We start from the raw sequence: 24,667 nt of genomic DNA, 5'->3' as shown, positions 1-24,667 counted from the left end.
GGTGCCCGTCGAGTCAGCACCTCAGCGCCAGACGGAGGTGCCCGTCGGGACAGCGCCTCAGCTACAGACGGAGGGCGCGGTCGGCGACGCGGAGGGTTCTCCAACCGAGGTTTCAGCCTATCGGAGGGTTATAGGCCTCATACGGAGGCATCACAGGATCGAGGAGCCTGTTCCCGCCGACGAAGATGCCTGGCGTTCCAGCCTCAATCGTTTAATGGAGGGCCCCGTACAGCAGAAACCCTCCTTAGCACTACCTGTGGCCAGGGACATGGTTCTGGGACGCACTCACGTAGACAAGGTTGTGGCGGGCAATGCCGAAGCCCCCAAATCCCAGAGTGCCTCAAAATTACTCCAGGGTGTAAGGTCCCAGAGAAAATATTATGTGCCGGAGGGGCAGCGACCAAGAGCCTGCAGGACGGAGGCCTCCCTTGAAGTGTTAGGTCAGGGTGCCCCGGAGGACAGAGCCTCGTCAGCCCCGATTTGTTTCTCCCAGTCAGAGGCGACAATGATAGAGGAGATGTCAAAAGACCTGGTCAACGTCGCCTCCAGGTTGGACTGGTGGGTATCCAGGCCACCTACGACTTGACAGACCCAGCGAATCAAGCCCTCCTGAAGGAACTCATCATCTCCGAGGGAAGGACACTGAAGTTCTTGACATTCCAGTCTCTTGCCCTATCGGCCAACTGGATCCTTAGGAGAAGGGATACGGTCCTGACCAAGCTATCCCGGAGAATCCCTGACAGGGAAGCGAGGGCTTTGAGGAGCCTGCCCTTGTGGGGTGACTTGCTTTTTATCTTGAAACAAATGGAGGAAATCATGGAGAAGGTCATGAAGAGGAAGGAAGTGAGTGGTCCCAGACCTCAAACCATGAGGAGACCCGCTTACAGAAGGCCAACGTCGGATGGACCCGCTACTTCTCGAGCCTCTCCTAGCCAGATGAGGAGAGACGCCCCATCTACTTCTTGGGCTCAACCATCGACAGCACCTGCCTTGTTTAGAACGTCCTACTCAACTTCCAGAGAGGGCGTTCAGGTCGTTCCTCCAGAAGGAGATAGGGTGAGAGGCTCCCTACTCCTGCCCAAGCCTTAGTTTGGGGGATGCCTCAGACATTTTTGGCAAGCATGGAAAGACCACGGTGCGGAACCCTGGACAGTAACGGTGTTGAAGGAGGGTTACAGACTACCATTCCTGGCAGGACCGCCTCCTCTGATTCCAGCCAGTTGGGCGGAGTGGCTAGCACCCAAGGACCCTTTGAAGAGGGCAGCCTTACAAGAGGAAGTATCCACGATGTTGGAAAAAGGTGCGATGGAAACGGTCCTACATCCGGGCCCAGGCTTCTACAGCCAACTCTTTCTGGTGGAGAAAGCGACGGGAGGTTGGAGACCGGTGATAGATCTGTCAGCCCTCAACAAGTTTGTGTGCAAGACCGACTTCGAGATGGACACCCCGAAGTCGGTCCTGCAGTCCCTGAGGGAAGGGGACTTTATGATGTCCATAGACCTCAAGGACACGTATTTTCAAATCCCTATCCACCCCTCAAGCAGGAAGTTTCTCCAAATGAAGTGGGGTACCCAGATCCTGCAGTTCAAGACCCTCTGCTTCGGATTGTCAACAGCGCCCCAGGTATTCATGAGGATCTTCACGACAGTCTCCGTGTGAGCTCACGAAAGGGGTATTCGCCTCATTCGCTACCTGGACGACTGGTTGCTTCTTTCTTCCTCAGAGGTAGTTTTGAAGGATCAAGGCGGGAAACTAATACAATTCTGCAAAGTTCTGGGTATCACTATCAACCTGGAGAAGTCGCATCTGTCTCCCTCCACCAGGATAACTTACTTGGGGATAGTGCTGGACTCCCGCCTAGTGAGAGCCTTTCCGTCGGGGAAAAGGTGTAATAACCTGGACCAGATCCTCCGGCCCTTCCTTTTAGGGCAGCCCAGGAGAGTCAAGGACTGGCAGAGGTTGATAGGTCACCTAGTATCATTAGAGAAACTGGTCCCCCAAGGGAGGCTCAGACTCAGGAGCATATAATGGAACCTGAAGGGGCTCTGGAATCAGTTAGACTCCCCCTACAAGTTAATTCCTGTTCTTCCGGAGACAAAACAATCCCTGGATTGGTGGCAGGATCGAGCGAATACCCTCAAGGGGATGCCCTTCGCAACCGAGCGCCCTGATATGCTTCTCTTCACAGACGCCTCCAAGGAGGGGTGGGGGGCACACCTTCTCGGCAAGTCAGCAAGAAGCTCTTGGACGGAAGAAGATAAAGCACAGCACATCAACGTCCTAGAGATGAAGGCAGTCCGAGAAGCGTGCCTACAGTTCGTAGATCTTCTAAGGGGAAACATATTGGCGTTGATGTGCGACAACGCCACTGTAGTAGCGTACATAAAGAAACACGGAGGTCTCAAGTCGAAGGAGTTGTGCGATCTCGCGTTGGAGATCCTGGATTGGGCCGAGTCAGAACAAATCGTGATTTCAGCAAGGTTCATTCCAGGAAAAAGGAATGTCCTAGCTGACGGGCTCAGGAGGATGGGCCAGGTAGTGGGTACCGAGTGGTCTCTTCACCCAGAAGTAGCCAGGCTCATCATTCAAAAATGGGGTTCACCAGTGATGGATCTCTTTGCAACCAGACTGAACGCACAACTCCCCGTATTCTGTTCTCCTGTCCCAGACCCAAAGGCTGCATTGGAGGACGCCTTGCAACACAAATGGGACAATCTCGACGTGTACGCTTTTCCTCCCTTCGCATTGATCAGGCAAGTGCTCAACAGGGTAAGGACAGCTCACAACCTAAGGATGACTTTGGTAGTGCCCTGGTGGCCGGAGAGAGAGTGGTTCGCGGATCTAAGAGACCTAGCGTGTCTTCCCCCGTGGCCTCTGCCTGACAGACCAGACCTTTTGCAGCAGCCACACTTCCAAAGGTTCCACGACAATCCTCGGTCTCTTCGCCTTCACGCTTGGAGACTATCGAGCGTCTCCTGAGGAAGGAAGATTATTAAGCAGGAACGGCTGAGAGGATGTCGCGCTATCTGAGGCGGTCTTAGGCAGCGGTCTAGCAGGCGAAATGAACCACTTTCACAAAATGGTGTTCCTCAAGAAACATCAAGCCTCTAAAAGCCTTGGTTCCGGATATTGCGGATTTCCTCGTACACCTCAGAGACGTGGTGGGCATGTCAATACCAGCCATCAAGGGAGTCCGTGCAGCCTTGGGCCAAGTTTTCCTTCTGAAGGGCATTGATCTGGGCTCCTCTAGGCATATCTCTATGGTTTTTACAGTTCACAGTTTGAATGCCTCTGCCCATAAAATAGATCAAGAAGTAAATATAGGAAATAAGACTTAGTTCACCATTATCACTGATTTTTACTTTCACTCCCCCCCCCGGTTATTTTTTTTGTCAAATACTGTTAATAGGTACCAGCATCTCCTTAAGAATTAGAGATGCAAAAAGGAAGCAACCAAATTAAATTCTTGTATTATCATGTGGCCTAGTATGCATGTTTTCCTACAAGACAAGACCTCACTTTTGCATGTTCCCCTACAAGACAAGACCTCACCTCATTGTGAGAAGGAATTTGACTTTGAAGAGTATAAAATGACGAGCATGAATAGTATAAAATGACTAGGATCTGGTTTCCTTCCCCTTTACTTCTTGATGGTTATCTTGCAAATCCTTTAATTGATTTGTTTAACCCTTTCTCTGTCATGCACTCCATCTCATCAGCATTCCCTACCCTTCTTAGTACTATAGCAAGGAGAGAACAGTTTACCAGTGGATCCATAATGAGTACTTGGTCATTGAACTTTAAGTTCCGTGAAGGCCTGATGTTCCTTTTGTACAGTCAAACTGTTTACAGGTACTCTGAGCTCTATCTGTAACAAAGCCTGTTGTCGTGTGGCTTACAAACGACAACGTAGGGCTTCAGCAGGTGTCTGCTGCTCCATTTGGGGACAACTTCCTTCATGTGTTTCATGTGTCCTCAGGATGTGATTTGTCATTAAAGATTGTTCAGCATTGTCTCTCTCAGAAAATTGTTTGAAGTCCACTTGTCATCCATCTTGTGTCCTGATAATGGAGGAAAGGACCTTGCATACCGAGCGGATTTTCCACTCCCATTTGTTCTGACTTTGGAGGTTGAAAGCTCCACTCAATGCTGTATTGTCTGTTGTCTGTCATTTTTTTTTACGTTTTCTGTTGTTGAAGAATGTGATTACATATCAGTACGGCTTCTCTGTCTTCTGCATGTATAGTTAGGAAAGGCCCAAGCAGTCTAATCCAGTGAATGTGAAAGGGGGTTTGTGTCCTGTAATTTGTTCTATTGGAAGGTCTCCCTGTCTTTGTTGGGCTGGTTTACTGTTCTCCCTGTGACAAATGAAGAATGTTCAGAGATAATGTTGTTGGTTGTAGAGGTTTCCTTTTTGACTGCAGGGTCATCAAAGGGTGCCTCTAGAATAACTGATTGCTTCAGGAAGTCTGCTCTGTATCTCCATCATCTGCCACCAAGCAATGCTGATGCTGTCAGTCCCCTCTTGGCATTATCTGCTTGATTTTATTCTGGGTGAACATTTTGTCATTTTTTTGGCTCGGAACATCTATGAATCATGCCTAATAGGTCTGCAGTGAATGTTTAGAATCAGCATTTGGTGCTCTTAATGTTGTGGAGGACTATTAAACTATCTGACCAAAACCATGAATGTTGCACTGGTTTAGCTCCCTCCTATTCTTGACATGTGCCTTACGAACCAAGACTGCTCTGCACAATTTTAGACATTGTATGGATAACGTCTTCATTGGTGCTAATCTTGTGTATGTAAAAACCATTCTACTATATACTTGCATGTTTTTGGTCTTCATCCCTATGTAAGACACAGAAGCATATGTGGCTTGCGAGGCATCACAGAAATAATTTACTTCCATTAGTTCTGGCGCTAATACAAACGTTTCGCTATTTATAGGGGGATTAATTTCGGCGTAGCTGAAAGAAGAACCAAGACAACTTTATTGAGGGAAAACTACCCCATCCGCTAGATAGCGGGTGGTGGGGGTGGGGTAGCCCGGCTTCCCTGCCCACTCGCACCTGTCAGTTGAGTAACCAGTTTGCTTTTTGGCTCGGTAGAGTACGGACGTACTGTCTCCTCCTCCTCCTCCACACCCCCCCCCCCCCCATGTGCATTTTGACTTGCCTTGACTAATCTTTTTCTTTTGTCTCTCTTCATATTGTGCATGTGACTACAGACCCGGCATGCGGACTTGTCCTGTTCGCAAGGGGGGCACATGCGGTACCTCTATGTCGTTCGTTGAGACGAACCTTCAACTGCTGTACCCGGCTTACCGGGGCTATTGGTGTTTGAGGGATGACACCTGTGATCAGTGTTGGGAGTTGTCTGCCTCCCAGTTGGAGAGGTGCGGGCATAGGAAGAAGTCTAAGCTCGTATATTTGCCTTTGGGGTCTTCCACGAAATCTAAGAAACCGTGAGGTGCTGCTTCTACCCCCCAACCTCTTTCTGAAGCTGCTCCTTCCGGGGTTTGACCGTGTAGCAGCGGAGGCCTGGTTACCCCAGGTAAACCCTGCAGGGTAGGTGACGGCGTTGACTCCCCTAGAGAGACCGCTCCTGCTCATTTACTGCTATTGTATCTTTCTGGCCATTGTTGTGCGTTGATGGTCCCCTTTCAAAGGAAGTTCTGTTTCAACTCCTTCAGTTGGGAACGGATAGAAGGCATTCTTCTCCTTCCTCCTCGCTAGTTGATCCTCCTTCTGTGGGCGCAGGCACTTCAGCCCATCGGTTAGACTTGGGGTCTATTTCTGACGCCAAGGTTTTTGCTGATCCACCCAGGCCGGTGCCTCAGCATTCTCCAAGGTAGGTTTCCCCTTTGGGGGAACGCTTCTCTCGTTCGCGAGAGAAGACTCCCTCTGGGCATCAGCGGTCCCATTACGGTCACGGTTCTCCTCCAGGGGTGGAGGTAGCTTGAGCTGGAACAGTCTCCGCCTCAGGCGGAGTTGGCTTTATGTTTCTCTCTGGAGGTTCGTAGGGTGGAGGGATTTGTGACCCCTCTCCATCCTGGGAGTTCTCCTCGGGCTGTGAGGCGACGTCTTTTTGAACCTGTGGGTTCTGCTCACGTTGACCCTTCGGGGTCTCGTGATGATCACCCTTTTGGGCTGGCATGATCTTGAGCCTCCGGGCGCTCTTCATGTTGAACCTTTGGGTTCTCATGACTTTAGGAGACTTTCGGGCCTCCGTTGCGCTGAACGTTCGGGTTCTCCTGACTTGGAACCTCTGGGTTCTAGTTACATTGAGCCCTTGGGTTCTCGTACCATCCATCACGGTGAACCTTAGGGTTCTCTTAACAGAAAGGTTTCGGTCTCCTGTTACCTTGACCCTTCAGGGTCTCGTAGCCCTGGTTACGCTGAGCCCTCGGGCTCTTGTGCCTTTCGTCATGTTGAGCCCTCGGGCTTTCATGACAGGGAAACCTCGGTTTCCTGTTGCGTTGCATGGTTATGCTGAGGCCTCGGGGTCTCGTGCCTCACGTCACATTGAGCCCTTAGGGTCTCATGGCAGGGAAACTTTGGTTTCCTGTTGCGTTGACCCTCTGGGGTCTCGCAACCCGTTACAGTACTCTGAGCCTGTGGGCTCTCATTCCGGGCACTACGTTGAATCTACAGGGTCTCGAAACCCCAGTTACGCCGAGCCTGTGGACTCTTGTTCCAGGCGCTACTCTGAACATTCGGGTTCTCGTCGCGTAAATACTTTGGGCAGGGAGTCCTCTCCTCATCGCGTGAATCCTTCAGGTACGCGGGATTACACTGAGCCTGTCGGGTCTTGTGACCTTCGTCATGTGGAGTTTCTTATTTTCTTGACATAGAGTTTTCGGACTCTCATGACTGGCGCTACGTTGAGCCTTCGGGCTCTTGCAGTGTGCATCCTGTAGGTGTCCAATCTCCTCCAGGATTCGATTCCTCAAGGTTCTCGCCTCCATGATTCCCATGGGTCGTGCGACCTGGAGTCACTCCACGGTAGCTCCTCCCCCTAGGTTTCCTCCTCTTCTTCCAGCTCAGTCTTGTTCTGCGTGCCGTTAGCGCCCCATGAATGAGCAATCTCGCGTGACATGTCGGCTTTACTTGTCAGACAGGGTTCTCGCGATTTTCCTTCCTTGTGGAACCCGTCTCGCCTCGCCCTGGTGGTTCCTTCGTCCCCGGACGAGATTCCCCCGCGGTTTCTGGCTGCAGAAAATTTACTTCCTTAGGGTGTTCCTCCTGCCAGAAAAGATTTCCACCAACCTCTCCAGTCTCATGGACCTCCACTAACCCAGAGGCAGCAGTCACTCACACAACATTTCCCAGACCCTCTCCCCAAGTGGAGGCCTGTTCCAATCTTGCCTGCAGGTAAGCCACTTACTGGTAAGAAGACTAAGAATCCTTCGGAGGTTTCTAACCCCAGGGATATGTGCTATCCTATGGACCCTCCCAGCTCATCAGGAGCCTGCGACCCCGTATGGCTGCGAGCACTATTTGACGTAATGCGGCAAGCCGTGATGGGGGTTACTCCCCGTTCCCAGTCTGCAGGAGGTACTCCTAGGATTCCTTTGTTGCTGCCTCTCCTCCAGCTGGTTCTAGGAGGAGTTCTGATGACTCCACCCTGACAGTTCCCCCTTGCAAGGAGAAGCTCATCTCTCCTCCAAAGAGACCTCGGGAATAGAGCACGCCAGAACCAAACCGAAGGGGAAGAGGAAGAGGATTCATCCTTCTTCCCCCATGGACAGGGCAATTTGCTACAGCGACTTTTTTCGTTTCTCACTGGTCGAGATAGTGCCTAAGGAGGCACACCCTCCAATCCAGTGTGACGTAGCTCCTCCTACTGCGGATCCCCATCCTTCCCGCAGACCAGCTGAGCCTGTAAGGCCCTCGCTGATGGAAGAACTCCTGCCCCAGCACAGAGAACCCAAGGATTTATTTACCGTCCCCAAATCCTTGGCCAGACATCCTCAATGGGAAGCAAGCATGTCCACGGTAGTTACCCTGTCTCCAGCTTATCCCGACGACGACTTGGACCCACTCCGGGCTCCTAACGGAAGATGAATGGAAGGAGTCCATACCTTCTGGCCGGTGCTATCCTGCATTCGCTCCATCGATGGGCTGCCAGATCCATCGGCGGCCCCTCAGGATGATAAGGACACGGTCTTGGACCAGTTTTATGGTACAGGTAGTCGTTAACTTACGACACATGCTACTTATGACTGTTCAATTTTACAACAATTTTTTCAGGGTAATGACGTCACAAGTATATTGGAGATACTACGCTAAAGGACAAATATTTCCCTGGAAATAATCTATTTTCTTGTATAAAGAATAAACTGATTTATCTTGATAAATTGGCATTTTCTTTTATGGATAATATACAGTATCAATTTTCAGTAATAAGTACTATCATGAACAGAAGTTCGTTCCCTTAGACCTCCAGAGAGTGAACCCGAATCGCCTGACAATGGATCACCGAAGCTTTTGAACAAATAATTCATGGAAATCCCAAGAGATGGCGCACCGCAAGGACGTTGGGTGCAGAGAGGAGTAGGAAGTATTTATTTTTCTAAAACATTGAGTAAAGTCTCCATAAACTGATATCGTTAGATAATTTTGTTGTTTTTGACGTTACTGGGTTTGCGGGTAAAATGTGCAGTTAACGAAATATGCTAGTTAAATATGAGAATGAAATTATGCTTACGATATCTACAGTCTTGAATTGGTATTCTCATATGCTATCGTATCTTATCAACAGACATGACCAACCAAGGGTCATAACAAAACATTTTAGCTTAAATGTTTACGGAAGTGTTTTATAATCTGCAAGTCGCCTATCGTAAAAACAAAATAAACATTAGTAGAAGTAAGTCAGCAATTTTTTTTATTTCACTTGCGTTATTAATGTAGTAACCACAAACTGCAGTTTCATATGCAAATATTCATAGATTTGTCATGTTGCGTACTTGGGCCAACATTCTGAGCGGAGGTGGGCGATATGGGGTATGACACCCAATGCCCGTTTTCGGACACTTGAAAATACTGATTTTTTTGTAATTTGATATATAGGTCAATATGAAATATGAAGATACTTTCACCATAGTTAATATTTTGTAGCAAGAGAGAAAGCCTGAAAGAGAAAACAAAATGTTAATGAGGTGACAAATATTCAAAATAATAGAGAGAGAGAGAGAGAGAGAGAGAGAGAGAGAGAGAGAGAGAGAGAGAGAGAGAGAGAGAGAGAGAGAGTAGCTTTTAGATTCTGTTCTACATTAACAACATCGTAAAACAAGCCTCATGTTACTACTTTAATATTATAGCAAAGCAGATATACTTATTAGTTTCAAGAATACCTTGACATTTTTTACGATGCTTTGTTGTCGGAAATTTGTGGCAAAGTAGTTTTCCAGTGCTCTTGTATGCAGAGCTAATGGGAATGCGTTAACGACCTTTTTTTATTATTTGCTACTGTAGGAATTCAATTTCTCTATCATGGAAAGTCAGTGGCAGGGGTTTTGCCATTCTTAGACTCATTCTTGTTATATGGGAAGGATTACTAACCACTAGTGGAAACCTTTGCAAGTTAGGTTAGGTAGTATACAACCCTTCTTAGGGTGCACATTTCAACTCAAACTAATTCTATCAGTGTTTATTTTTACTTCATGGGTCCTATTTCTGATAACAAATATTGTATCTAAAGTGTTATACTCCAGGTCTGTCAACTTTATTACTATCATACTTTATTAATTAAAATTGTTTCTGCTTTTTTTTGGAATTAGCGTATTCTTTTAATTTCCTCTTTCTATTTTCCTCTTTCTATTTAAAATAAAAACAACTTCTAGTAATATTTAAATGTATTTTCTTTACAAAACCTAAAGATAACTTTGATTAGAAGTTTATTTTTTTCATACAGTGTGTTAGACAATTCCTTAGCAATTCACCAAGTTCATTGTTTTTATGTCATTAATTTGATTTAGACATCACTTTCATTGAAGAACGTAAAATTATTTTTGCCCTGAGCTTTGTATCATGCACGATCTTCCAGAACATTTTGTAATAATTAGTAGTGAAGTAAAAGGGAGCTTACTAAAAATCATATTTTTTGTTAATATTTTATTAGTATTTACACACAATCCTTCAGTATGATGTCCAATCACCATCTGCATCGATGACCTCACGCAGACGATTGGGTATGGAATCTACAAGATTTATGCAAAGTAGCGGACGTCGACGGACACTCTCCCACAGATCATTGGCTTTAGTTTCTACTGCCTGGCGGCTACGCTGCTCCCCAACGTCCCATTCCCGAACCATCATAGCCCAAATGTGTTCAATTGGGTTCAAATCTCATCCTTTTGATGGCCACTCCAAAACTTCAATTTCAGGATGATCCTGTAGCCAGTTACTCACCACACGGCTCTTATGGATGGGGCTTTGATCGTGGACCAACTTTATTAAACCAGGAGCAGGAACTGCCATTGTCCGAACTGTTGGAAGTAACACTTGCTCCAGGATTTCGACGGATTTTTCTCCTGTGAAGCGGCCATCGATCTTGACAAGTTCGCCAGGACCATATCCCCACATCCATCCCCAGAATGATACTGCCACTCTGCCACTCATCGCTCGGTGATGGATGTGATTCTCCTGATAGCGTGTGTTAGGTCGCCGCCAACAATGCCTAGCTCAGGCTGCCACTGACTGAAACCCCTTCTCACCAGTAAAGATTATATTTCTCCAATAATTTTCGTCATGCGGAAGGTGTTCCAATGCAAACCCAAGGCGACATTCCTTGTGTGCAGGAGTGAGCACTCCCTTGTATGATGGGATATGACAGTGAATCCCTGCTTCATTGAGTCTTCGTCTCACGGTCATGGGATGACAGTTTAACCTCAGATTTCTAGTATGCTGAACCGACGTCCTCATAGGATGCATTTCACAGGCTGCTACAATCTGGGCATCTGTCCTGGGCGAGGTTGCACGTGGCCTTCCACTTCGAGGCCATGTTTTCACGGAGCCCTCCTCCCACCCGGCAATCCACTTCCTGGCCATTTTGGTGCTTCTCCCAATTCGATGAGCAATGTTCGCCACTGTCAATACACTTTCCAATAATCCAATAATTTTTCCTCGTTCAGCAATCACCTCTGTGGAATTTGCGCGTCCGTCGGGCATTGTTGTTATGGTAGAATGATAAATCTATATACACAAATGTATTAAAGATGTCAACTTCTTTATCTCAAATACTGGAATTAAAGCGTTGTCTATGAAAGGATTTTCAGCTTACAGCTTTCCGGAGTTCCTCGTGGTTCTGGTCAATAGCAGCAGAAGGTAGTGTGTGTAACAAGACTGGCTGCAGTGTGTCTGAAGTCACCTCCTACGAAAGGTTTACCTATCACCACTCTGGGTAGCTTCATAAACTTTGGTGCAGATGGTCATGTTGATTTAGAAAAGTGTCAACTCTACAATATTGTTTATAGATTAAAAGTGTTCATGATCATGGCATTCTAAATTACATTAACAATACTCACAATTGGACTAGAAAAAATATTAATTTCTTCGCTCGTTTACATTGTCGTAACCTTACACCACCTATTAAACTGCCAAACAACAATCACTGAAAAGATCGTTAGATTTTTACGTAATTTAGGTTGCCACTTTCCCCGTAACATACACTCTTTCATATTTTGTTCCTGTTTTTATTTCTGTGCTCTTAAAATAATCCTCTGACATTTTTCTATATTGTTACATAATATAGAAATATTACATTGGTGGACTTAATATTTTTTATTAGTCCAATTGTGAGTATTGTTAATGTAATTTAGACATGCACGATACAAAGCTCTGATCAAAAATAATTTTACATTCTTCAATGAAAGTGATAATGTCAAAATCAAATTAATGACATAAAAACAATGAACTTGGTGAATTGCTAAGGAATTGTCTAACACACTGTATGAAAACAATAAAAAGGTTTTAAGAATAACTTTTAGTCAAAGTTATTTTTAGGTTTTGTAAAGAAAAGACATTTCAAATATTACTAAAGGTTGTTTTTGTGAAATAGGAAGAGGAAATTCAAAGAATACACCAATTCTAAGAAAAGAAGGAAACATATTAAGTGATAAAGTAAGATAGTAATTAAGTAATAAAGTATGATAGTAATTAAGTAATAAAGTAAAGATAGTAATAAAGTTGACAGACCTGGAGTATAACACTTTAGACACAATATCTGTTATCAGAAATAGGACCCATGAAGTAAAAATAAACACTGATAGAATTAGTTTGAGTTGAAATGTGCACCCTAAGAAGGGTTGTATACTACCTAACCTAACTTGCAAAGGTTTCCACTAGTGGTTAGTAATCCTTCCCATATAACAAGAATGAGTCTAAGAATGGCAAAACCCCTGCCACTGACTTTCCATGATAGAGAAATTGAATTCCTACAATAGTAAATAATAAAAAAAGGTCGTTAACGCATTCCCATTAGCTCTGCATACAAGAGCACTGGAAAACTACTTTACCACAAATTTCCGACAACAAAGCATCGTAAAAAAATGTCAAGCTATTCTTGAAACTAATAAGTATATCTGCTTTGCTATAATATTAAAGTAGTAACATGAGGCTTGTTTTACGATGTTGTTAATGTAGAACAGAATCTAAAAGCTACTCTCTCTCTCTCTCTCTCTCTCTCTCTCTCTCTCTCTCTCTCTCTCTCTCTCTCTCTCTCTCTCTCTCTCTCTCTCTCTCTCTCTCTCTCTCATTATTTTGAATGTTTGTCACCTCATTAACATTTTTTTTCCTCTTTCAGCCTTTCTCTTTTGCTACTGAATATTAACTATGGTGAAAATATCTTCATATTTCCTAATGACTTAATATACCTCAAATTAAAAAAAATCAGTATTTTCAAGTGTCTGAAAACGGGCATTGGGTGTCATACCCCATATTGCCCACCTCCGCTCAGAATGTTGGCCCAAGTACGCAACATGACAAATCTATGAATATTTGCATATGAAACTGCAGTTTGTGGTTACTGTACTACATTAATAACGCAAGTGAAATAAAGAAATTGCTGACTTGCTTCTACAAATGTTTATTTTGATTTTTACGATAGGCGAATAGCAGATTATAAAACTCTTCCGTAAACATTAAAGCTAAACTGTTTTGTAATGACCCTTGATTGGCCATGTCTTTTAATAATATACGATAATATATGAGAATACCAATTCAAGAATGTAGACATCGTAAGCATAGTTTTATTCTCATATTTATCTAGCATATTTCGTTAACTGCACATTTTACCCGCAAACCCAGTAACGTCAAAAACAACAAAATTATCTAACGATATCGGTTTATGGAGACTTTACTCAATTCTTTAGAAAAATAAATACTTCCTACTCCTCTCTGCACCCAACGTCCTTGCGGTGCGCCATCTCTTGGGATTTCCATGAATTATTTGTTCAAAAGCTTCGGTGATCCATTGTCAGGCGATTCGGGTTCACTCTCTGGAGGTCTAAGGGAACGAACTTCTGTTCATGATAGTACATTAAGAAGTTTTGATATCTTTCGAGTTCATATTGTATGTCTGGTGAAGTCTTATTACTAGCGGAAAGCGACCGGGCAATACAGTGATTTCCTTCCAATAGGCTAACGATTAGTATTAGTATTCCCATTATCAAAATATCAAGTAACAATTCAAAGTATTTTGTTGGTCTGTATTGGTTGTTACGAGTAAATCAAAGTAATGGTTGATTATTGAAATGCTGAAGAAATATAGAAATAGAATACAGTATAAACATGCTTTAATAAACCACAATTAAACACAACAATGTCTAATGAAATATGAAGGCATAACAATGAACTAAAAATTAAATACTGTATGATGCTTTAAAAGTGAATTACCCGTATGCGCGCTACCACACACACACGCACAGAGAAAGACTGAGAACGATTTCCCATGATAATTAATAATAATGGCTAAAATGAACTGTATGAAAACTGAAGACATTTCGAATAAGTTAAGAAATTTTATAAAAAGTACGCCATTCGTATGTGCGGCATCTTTCAAAATGGTAACTGGACCTTCAGATCAACTGATCATAACCAAAGGTAAACAAAATATTTAGTAATTGTTCATTGGTAAATTGCTTCCGAAATTGAAGAATAGGATACAAAAAGGCATCAATAGAGCATATGATATCCTATGAAACAAGAAAATGAAATAATAAACAGTAAGAAAATAAATGTTGATAACATATGAATGAGATGATTGCGGAATCATGACACATGATAATAAACCTACGGAAACTTCACTTTTTGAGTTTGACATACGTCTCTCAATCCCTATCTCTGTTGTAAGTTGACGACTACCTGTACTCAGAGACCCCTGAACTCCAGTACAGCTCTACCCTGGTCGAAGGGGTTGAGGAGTGCCAAACAGAAGGCAATGTCCCAGGCAACTGGTTCTTCTTCTCTCCGTTCCATTTCATTCTCCAAGCTCCTCCCTCCTCCGTATGTGTTTTAGAAGAGGTACTACGAAATTGTTGGTGATTCTCTCCCTACTTTGCCTCTCGGCCACTTCATAGAGGCACTCTCGAGGGGCACACCCTTCGAGAAGCTCTCGGGACTGTCTGTCTCGTTCTCAGCCTCTGAGATACTCTAAGTACGCCATGCAGGCGACTTCGTGGCTCGACTTCTGGTTGGGTCCCTTAGGAAAATTAGTCCGGTCCCAGGACTGGTCTCGGGAATTGACCAGGAAGTCTATGGAGACTTTCCTGTTGTTTAGTACTCAGGCCATCGAGTTCCTCTCCCATCAAATGGTAAACTTTTGGGCCAACACCATCTCGAAGAGGAGGAATGCCATCATAAGATTCTATAGACAACTCCCTCTGGGCAAGGTGGCGAGACTCGGGAACGCTACTTTCGAAGGTAGTTCGCTTTTCAATCCCGAGGACGTCTAGCAGGTGGCAGAGAATTGGAGGAAGTCCAGCCAGGACTCCCCCATCCAGAAGGTCTTGACAGCCAGACAACCACAGAATAAAACGGCTTCGAAACCGTAGGCGAAAAGGGCGAGAGACCCAAAATAGCAGGGTCAGAAGGTGTCTAAACAGGCCTTTCAAGGACAGAAGTCCTTTCGTAGAGGCAAAGGGAAGAGGGGATCCAGCCTTGGACAGGCAATCCTCCCACGCGACCACCTATGGGGGGATGCCTGCAGAGCCGCTGGTAGAGGTGGCTTCATTAAGGGGCCGAACGCTGGACAATCAAAGGTATTCGTTTAGGGTATCGCGTCCCAGTCACACACTCTCCCTCTACTGTCTTGATTGCTTGTTCCATCGAACTTCTATGCGAAGAGAGCTGCACAGGAGTGTGGCCTCCAGGCAGAAATCCAGATCATGATGAAGAAGGGTGCTTTCCAAGAGGTCCTTGACGGGTCCCCAGGCTTCTACAGTCGACTCTTTCTTGTAAATAAGCTGTCTGGAGGCTGGAGACCAGTCATCAACCTCTCAGCTCTGAACAGGTTTGTCAAACATACCCCGTTCAGACTGGAGACGGCCAACACAGTCAGACAAGCTATAAGACTGCATGACTTCATCACTCTAGATCTGAAGGACGTATACTTCCAGATCCCAATCCATCCGTCTTCCAGGAGGTATCTAAGATTAATGCTAGACCAGAAGCATTACCAGTTTGAGGTGCTGTGTTTCGGTCTTTCCACAGCACCCCAGGTCTTCACAAGAGTGTTCATCATAGTTTCATCTTGGGCCCACAGAGTCGGCATCCGTCTCCTAAGACACTTGGACGACTGGCTGATTCTGGCAGACTCGGAGGCTGTCCTTCGCCACCAAGATGAACTTCTGAGGTTTTGCCAGGATCTAGGGATCTTGGTAAACCTCGAGAAGTTTCATCTGCTTCCCTCTCAAGAACTGGTATACCTGGGCATGTGAAAAGAAAGGATTCAGAGGCTGAGGGAGGTAGCACAGACCTTCCTTAGGCTAGAAGAGCTCCCAGCGCAGAGCTGGCTTTGCCTGCTCAGTCACCTCTCCTCTCTGGCCTGTCCAGTTCCCAACAGTCGCCTCAGGATGAGATACCTCCAGTGGTGCCTGAAATCCCAATGGAATCAGTCCATCGATCTCAGGGATTGCCTAGTCCGTATAGGACCAGAGGAACGGTTGGACCTCAGATGGGGGCTAGCAGATCCAAACCTCTGCAAAAGGGTCGATCTTCTCGTTCCTTCCCCAGAATTGATGCTCTTTTCAGATGCATTAAAAGAAGGGTTGGGGGCCCACTTGCTGCACCACATCATCTCTGGCCAATGGTCCAAATCAGAAAGTTATCAGCACATAAATCTCTTAGAGATGAGAGCAGGCTTCGTGGCCCTCAAACAGTTCCACCAGTTCCTAGCGAGACACTCTGTAATATTGATGAGCAACAATACCTCAATACTGTAGAGGCTTATCTAAATAACCAAGGCAGTACCTTCTCACAGCAGCTGTGCCATCTAGCAATAGATACTCAGATGGGCAGAAGATAACTTGGTGACCCTATCAGTTGGCTTCATTCCAGGCAAACGGAATGGGCTGACAGGAAATTTGTCGCATAGCGACTCAGATAGTGGGCACCAAGTGGTCTTTGAATCCTCTAGTAGCCAACATAGTCCTGACTTAGTGGGGTTCCCCGAATGTGGATCTGTTAGCAACAGCCCTGAACTTCAGGCTCCCGTTATATTGCACCCCAGACCCAGATCCACAAGCTCTTTGGTAAGATGCTTTCCAACAACGGTTGGTAAACGTGGATGCATACTTGTTTCCCCCTTTCTGTCAGATGAGAAAAGTCCTCAACCAGGTACGAGCAAGCAGCAACCTATGAATGACTAATAGCTCCACTATGGCATCATGCAGAGTGGTTTCCGGACCTCTTGCAGCTCCTCAAGGAGATCCCAAGGAACTCCTTCCATGCCACCATCTACTCAAACGACCCCATGCTAACATTTACTGCAGAACCATAGCTTCGCTTCGGCTTCACGGCTGGAGACTGTCCAGCTCGTCCTCACACAAAGAGGCTTTTTGTAACGAGTTGCGAAAAGAATGGCTGGACCCCTCAGACGATCCACAGATGCTGTCTTCCAGTCAAAGTGGTCAGTTTTCTGTGGTTTGTGTTGGGGAGGGGGTGTCTCTTCCCTCGATGCCTCTGTTCCAACTACAGCGGAGTTCCTTATACACCTTTGGGAGGAAATTCTTCTCTCAGTTTCAGCAGTCAAAGGCTACCGCTCAGCCGCGAGTCCCGCCTTCAAACTCCTCGGAACTTTCTTTACTCATACATAGTTACGAGCTTACTTGTCCCTAGTCAGAGCTTAGACTTCCTCCTTGGACCGTGGTTCAGGTCCTAAAGTCTCTGAAGGGCCCCCATACAAACCATTACGCCAGGCTCCAGATCGCCACCTCATGTGGCAGACACTGTTCCTACTTGCTTTGGCTTCAGCCAAGAGAGTCAGCGAACTGCATGGTCTATCTACTGACGTCTCCCACTCCAGGAGATGGGGAGAAGTAATCCTTAGTTACGTCCCCGAATTTATTGCTAAGACTCAAAATCCGGGTGTGCTGGACTCTAGGGCCGGCCCAATCCCAATGGAGTCTACATTCTGTAACTGAAGATCCAGACCAACTGTTACTACGCCCAGTGAGGAGTATAAGGTGTTACTTAAAAAGAACAGCTAATTAGCGGATGGGGTAGTTATCCCTCACTAAAATTGTCTTGGCTCGTCTTTCAGCTACGGTGAAAGTAATTCCCCTCTAAATAGCTCCAGGTTTGTATGCTCTGAAAAACTCGGATTACTTCCAAAAATTTTTTTTCATCCTTTTTGTTGAGTCTTTTTGGCCTGTATTGGTAGGGAATGGCTACTATTCCTAAGGATTCCAGTTTTGAGAGCCATCTGTCACACCTCCCATTTATATTTTGTGACGAGAGAGTGGTCCAGCCATCCTTCCTGCAGATTTCATCTTGAAGGATCATCTTTGCTTCTACTGTATAGGTTGTTAATGTGCCTAAATGGCTTGTAAACAGGACTCATGATTCTTGGGATTCCTCTTCGGATACAAGGTTTGGAAGGAGTTGATACGTAGGTTCAAAGTGCCGCTGCTGAGGTCTCAGAGTACTCCTAGTGCGCTGTCAATCAGTAAGTATTCCTTGAATACGTCAACATTTCACTAAGGGGGGTAAAAGAAAGATTACTTCCCTTGAGTTTCTCATCCACAAGGTTAGATGAAAACCACCCATTCTTGGAATTATTTTTAATTCATGGGATTGGTTAATGGGAATTTCCTGAAACTTTGTGATCAGCCTTGTTAGATTTAATGAGAGATCAGGTAAACATACTTAACAATGTTATCAGTAAACTCCTTAATCGCTAAGATCACTTGCTAAAACTGATGCTTATTTATCTTTGCATTCTTTTACTCAGGGATTCCAATACAGTACTGATATTTTATTCCTATCTCCTTCCCATGAAGTTTATCTGTCCTCTCTGTATATGATTTCATAACTAAGTGCTTGATAGTATTTGGTTGTTACCAGTGTGTTTTGAATATCATTATTTTGAAAATAGAATGCCCCAGTGGTAATGTAAGTTCTTGAACATTTGAATTTATAACTTATTTTTGTACATAGTTACTCTTTGTTGGAGATTAACTATAGATTTTATTTTTAATCTCTTCCTTTGCAGTCTGGTCAGCTTGTACACAGCTATAAGGGAACTGGTGGCATTTTTGAAGTTTGCTGGAATTCACGAGGCGACAAAGTTGGAGCCTCTGCATCTGATGGCAGTGTATTTGTATTGGACTTACGCAAGTAACAGTGATCTTTCTCAATATGAATCCCTTTTAGAGCATTTGCGATGCTTCTCATGTGCATTTGCTATGCTTTTAGAAGGGGTATCTCTTCAGAATACAGACACGCTTATAGTATATAAATACACAGTAACTTAAAGACATTGCAGGAAATTTCCTTAATGGTAATTATTGTGAATTTATTTCTCAATTGTTTTTAATGTACTATAACTTATTGCAGAAATATGGAAATATTTTCCTTTCTGTATGGTGTAGAATTTACGAAGTACAAGGGACACTTTCGATTCCTTCATTTTCGTTGGATGGAGCACTGAAAGAGTTTGATTAATAAGTGAACAATTAAGTTTAAAGTCAAGCAGTGACCTGTGCAGACTACCTTGGACAGTACCCGGAAAATGCTTCCGAATCTATAGACGATGCTCCAGTCTGTAGACTGTACCTGTCTTTTGGGGGGCATCTTGTGGCAGTAAGTGTTGGCTGCAATATTGTTTAATATAATTACTGTACATTTTTTAATTTGATATGAAGTGGGTGGAACCGAGTATTAGATTATGTACAATATGTAGATGTTGCAGTTGTCTTGAGCTTTTGTACTGGACAAATGGAACAAAATTCAATGACTTCTTACCAGTTTAGTAGCATTTTTTCTTCATTATGTGTCTGAGATTGGTGTATCAAATTACAAAATTACTGGAATTGGATTTCTTGAAGAATGTCACATTTTGTGGGCATTTTTTTTTCTAATCGTCTAGTTGTGTTATAAATGTAATTTAGAAATACACTCAATTGCTCTTGTGGAAAAAATGTCACATATATTATTTGAATTCTGTGCCTCAGTAAAAGAGAAAAGTGTTTTCAATATTGGTGATATATTTTCTTTCTAATTTTAAGGACTGAATCATGAAGATATTGGTACAATACATTTTTATAGAATACTGTGTGTGGTTTTATCTCCCGACATTTGGTTTCCCTGTGTTGTATTACATTTTTCTACTCCATAGGGGTGTCCAGGTGTAAAGAATGTGTCTCTTTGCCAATTAATCAAGTGCTTGAATGATTATTGGCGGTGACTAAATGCAACAGACACATCTAAAGTATAAAGATAAGTCAGAAGTTAGAAACTTGTATAGTGAAAAGGACAATAGATTGGCAAATCATTAAAATAAAGTATTGCCTGTGCATTTGTTTCCCCATATGGGATATTGCTCACAGTGTATCTTGTATGCCACAATTGGTATTAAAAGGCCTTGACAATGTCTATTTGACTCCAGTATCTACTCTATGGTCTTGAGTCTTCTCTCACTTATTTGTCCAATTTTGTAAACTTTGTCATGCTTCATTGTTCAGTTAGAATTTGTCTCATTTTTCTTTGAAATTTTGTAACAACAGAGATATACATAGTGTTAAAGATAATTTACTATCACTTAGGAAATGAAGAGACATGTCATTTCTATTTTCTAAATTCCTTACCATAATAGGCAAATTTGGATGCTGACAATTTGTTCTTACACAAAATACAAAGCATTGTCCTTTAAATAAGGGAATGCTTTCTGCGGTAGCTGGATGGCCGTTACATCATTTTGACGAGTAATTAAATGACAGGTGGTGGAAGCAGCCGAGAACACACACACACACACACACCTGTTTGAAGAGCCTCGCTTTACTTTCGGCTGCAAATTAGTATGGACGTAATACTTACTTTGAATGAACTTATCCTTTTGTTTTTCTTTCAGGAAGAGAATGCTGGGTGTTAGTTTTGATTGTGATGGATATAAACAAGAAATACAGACTTGTCTGGGGAAGGATGGATGTTGTAACTGGTTTGTTAGTAAACCTGCTGTATATCCACTGTATGCCTTTTGTAGGATGCAGGATTGTTTGCAATTATCCCCTTGTGTCGAGTGCAGGTCATGACTTCCTGTGCAGTAGCAGGCATACTGTCTGATGGGAAAGAAGAGAACTAAGCCTTCACTGTGTCTGTCTTGGCAACACTAAAGAAGTTTATGCATCTTCTGTCCACTCAGTGGGTGCGTCTGCTGCCACTGTTGTGCATACAACCCAGGTTCGGTTCCTGGATCTGCGTTGGCAGGTTTTTCAAGTTGTGGTACTGTGTAGGCCTCCCCCAATGTTTGCCATTCCCCTTCGGAGGTTGGAAGCTTTTCATATCTTATGCAGACTGCTGACAATGAGTTTGTTTGACCTAGGAAAATCTTGGGTTTCCTTAGGTCTATCAGGTAGGCCCTCCAAGACTTTGTTGAAGGAGTTGGTAGCTGAGGCTACCTCTCTTCTCTGTATCCCTAATTATTATTATTATTATTATTATTATTATTATTATTATTATTATTATTATTATTATTAGCTAAGCTACAACGCAAGTTGGAAAAGCAAGAGGATATAAGCCCAAGGGCTCCAACAGGGAAAAATAGGCCAGTGAGGAAAGGAAGTAAGGAAATAAATAAACGATATGAGAAATAATCATCAATTAATAAAATATTTTAAGAACAGTTACAGCATCAAAACAGATACGTCATATATAAATTATAAAAATACTTATGTCAGCCTGTTCAACATAGAAACATTTGCTGCTAGTTTGAACTTTTGAAGTCCTTCCAATTCAACTACCCGATTAGGAAGATCATTCCACAGTACCAGTAATTTATCTACCATGGTGATGCCAGAGGTGAAACGTGTGGTGGGTGACCCCTATTGTACCCCCTTCCCAAACCCAAAAGGATTGGTAAGGGTCATAGAGTGACATATGTGCCAGAGAGTGAATTTACGGTATTGGTAGGTGTAAAGCCTTAGATTGGGCATAAGTCAGTATCAGGGCCGAAAATGCATGTTACCTTGCACAAGGTGTCCGGTTGTGGCTCTGGGTCTTCCCGGCTATCCCAGTACCCAGGCAGGACACAAGTGTACAGCTTTATACACTTACTATTCCTTGGTTAATGGAGGAGCTTGGACACCACCCATCTCCCTTCCTCTCTGGAAAGTGGACTGCTCCTCACTCATCCCCCGATACTGTACTTCCTTAGAGTGGGTCAAGATGATAGGATCACTGGAGGCTCTCAATGGAAGACAGAGTGCCTAGGGGTAGATGGAGGGTACGTGCTACTCTTTCCATCGCTGATCTGGTCAGTGTCATGGATTTTTCCCCAGGTGTCATTGTTCTTCCCTGGCCATAGTCAGCTCTGTCCTTGGGGCAGAGCGGTCGTAATAGGGTAGAATCTCCAGAACATCCTGCCACACACTCTTCTATGCACAGGCATGAGAATACCAGGATTTGACTGTCTCTAGGACACTGGACCTTACATTGGTACCAACGGAAGCAGCCAATTTCAAATCGTAGTGTTCAGTTGTAAAAATCCTTGCTCTCATAGGTGAGCACAACAGACAGGGGAACTTCAGTCATCGATCATCACTTTGGTCTCGAGTCCATCCTTGTAGTTGGTTTGACCCTAGATCAAGTTTACGATCAGATCTATAGATCTGAGAACTCTCTCTAGTCTAGCCAATTATTTAGGATTTAGACCCCTCAACCCCACTCTCAAGGCAGAGAGGTTTCTATGCATCTGAGCATGCTGTTTCCTGGCTCAACCAGTGGTTGGGAGTAGTAACGTACTTCTTAAGTCAATGGGGTTATCAACCTCGGAGTCTTTGGAGAAGTAAAAGTTTCATGCTGTGGGGTGGGAAGTCAGTGACCTTCCTAACACCAGCTAGCAAACCAGTGGGCTAACAAGTTAGCCCAAAGCTAGTTCTGGCGCTTTGGCACAGGCAGCAATGCCTCTCCTTCTGGGATGCCATGTGCAGGTGTCGGTGGAGAATTATAGAACTCCTTAATCCAGCACGTCATTTCCGCCAAGGTCCCTGGCTCTTCGAAGGGAACAGCGTCTAAACCCTCAGGTTTGGCCAGGTCTATGGGATTAGGTGAAAGGAAGATCCCATCACCTGCTCCTAGACCCCAGTGCAGGGTGGTTTTAGAGGAGGTAGGGGATTTATTGATCACATTTTTACAGTTGGGCACATACAGTATGCAAGAAATATTTAACGAAAGGTAAGGCGGTACATTTTCCATTTATGGATCTAGAGAAAGCTTGTGATAGGGAAATGTAGTGGACTGGGGTGACGTTATATAGAATTGGTGGAAAGTTGTTACAAGCGGTGAAGAGTTTATACATTTGCAGTAAAGCTTGTGTTAGAATAGGGAATGAAATGAGTGAGTAGTTTCCAGTCAGAGTAGGGCTGAGACAGGGATGTGTGATATTGCCATAGTTGTTCAATTTGTTTGTTGTTGGAGCTGTAAGAGAGGTGAGTGTTCAAATGCTTGGTCGAGGATTGAAACTGATAGATGACATTGATCGTGAGTGGGAGGTAAGTCACTAGTTGTTTGCGGATGATACTGTATTGGTTACAGACTCGGAGGAAAAGCTGTGGCGATTAGTTATAGTTTGGATGGGTGTGAGAGAGAAGGAACTTGCAAGTTTATTATTATTATTATTGGTACTAGCTAACCTTTAACCCTAGCTGGAAAAGCAGGATGCTATAAGCCCAGGGGCTCCAACAGGGAAAAATAATCCAGTACATACATATACCAAGGCACCTCCCCCAATTTTGGGGGGTAGCCGACATCAACAAATGAAACAAAAACAAAAAAGGGGACCTCTACTCTCTACGTTCCTCCCAGCCTAACAAGGGACTCAACCGAGTTCAGCTGGTACTGCTAGGGTGCCACAGCCCACCCTCCCCCGTTATCCACCACAGATGAAGCTTCATAATGCGGAATCTCCTACTGCTGCTACCTCCGCGGTCATCTAAGGCATCGGAGGAAGCAGCAGGGCCTACCGGAACTGCGTCACAATCGCTCGCCATTCATTCCTATTTCTAGCACGCTCTCTTGCGTCTCTCACATCTATCCTCCTATCACCCAGAACTTCCTTCACTCCATCCATCCACCCAAACCTTGGCCTTCCTCTTGTACTTCTCCCATCAACTCTTGCATTCATCACCTTCTTTAGTAGACAGCCATTTTCCATTCTCTCAACATGGCCAAACCACTTCAACACATTCATATCCCCTCTAGCTGCTAATTCATTTCTTACACCCGTTCTCACCCTCACTACTTCGTTCCTAACCCTATCTACTCGAGATACACCAGCCATACTCCTAAGACACTTCATCTCAAACATTCAATTTCTGTCTTTCTATCACTTTCATTCCCCACAACTCCAATCCATACATCACAGTTGGTACAATCACTTTCTCATATAGAACTCTCTTTTACATTCATGCCCAACCCTCTATTTTTTACTACTCCCTTAACTGCCCCCAACACTTTGCAACCTTCATTCACTCTCTGACGTACATCTGCTTCCACTCCACCATTTGCTGCAACAATAGACCCCAAGTACGTAAACTGATCCACCTCCTCAAGTAACTCTCCATTCAACATGACATTCAACCTTGCACCACCTTCCCTTCTCATACATCTCATAACCTTACTCTTACCCACATTAACTCTCAACTTCCTTCTCTCACACACACTTCCAAATTCTGTCACTAATCGGCCAAGCTACTCTTCTGTGTCTGCAACCAGTACAGTATCATCCGCAAACAACAACTGATTTACCTCCCATTCATGGTCATTCTCGTCTACCAGTTTTAATCCTCGTCCTAGCACTCGAGCATTCACCTCTCTCACCACTCCATCAACATACAAGTTAAACAATCACGGCGACATTACACATCCCTGTCTCATCTCCACTCTCACTGGAAACCAATCACTCACTTCATTTCCTATCCTAACACATGCTTTACTACCTTTGTAG

The 24,667-nt window shown here is 44.2% G+C and overlaps 1 protein-coding gene across 1 annotated transcript in view; it reads left to right on the top strand.

The window, feature by feature from the left end:
* Positions 1-19,778, top strand: part of ebi (transducin beta like ebi) — an 80,349-nt gene extending 60,571 nt beyond the window's left edge. Inside the window, exon 11 of the mRNA XM_068353995.1 lies at positions 18,719-19,778. Coding sequence (XP_068210096.1) covers positions 18,719-18,847 — 129 coding nt within the window. The 3' untranslated portion in view covers positions 18,848-19,778. The remainder of the gene's footprint in view (positions 1-18,718) is intronic.
* The last annotated feature ends 4,889 nt before the right edge of the window (positions 19,779-24,667 follow it).

This window comes from Palaemon carinicauda, chromosome 30, assembly GCF_036898095.1.
Source record: "Palaemon carinicauda isolate YSFRI2023 chromosome 30, ASM3689809v2, whole genome shotgun sequence".
Lineage (NCBI taxonomy): Eukaryota > Metazoa > Arthropoda > Malacostraca > Decapoda > Palaemonidae > Palaemon > Palaemon carinicauda.
The sequence above is the reverse complement of the archived record's forward strand: the minus strand, read 5'-3'. Positions and strand labels throughout refer to the sequence as shown.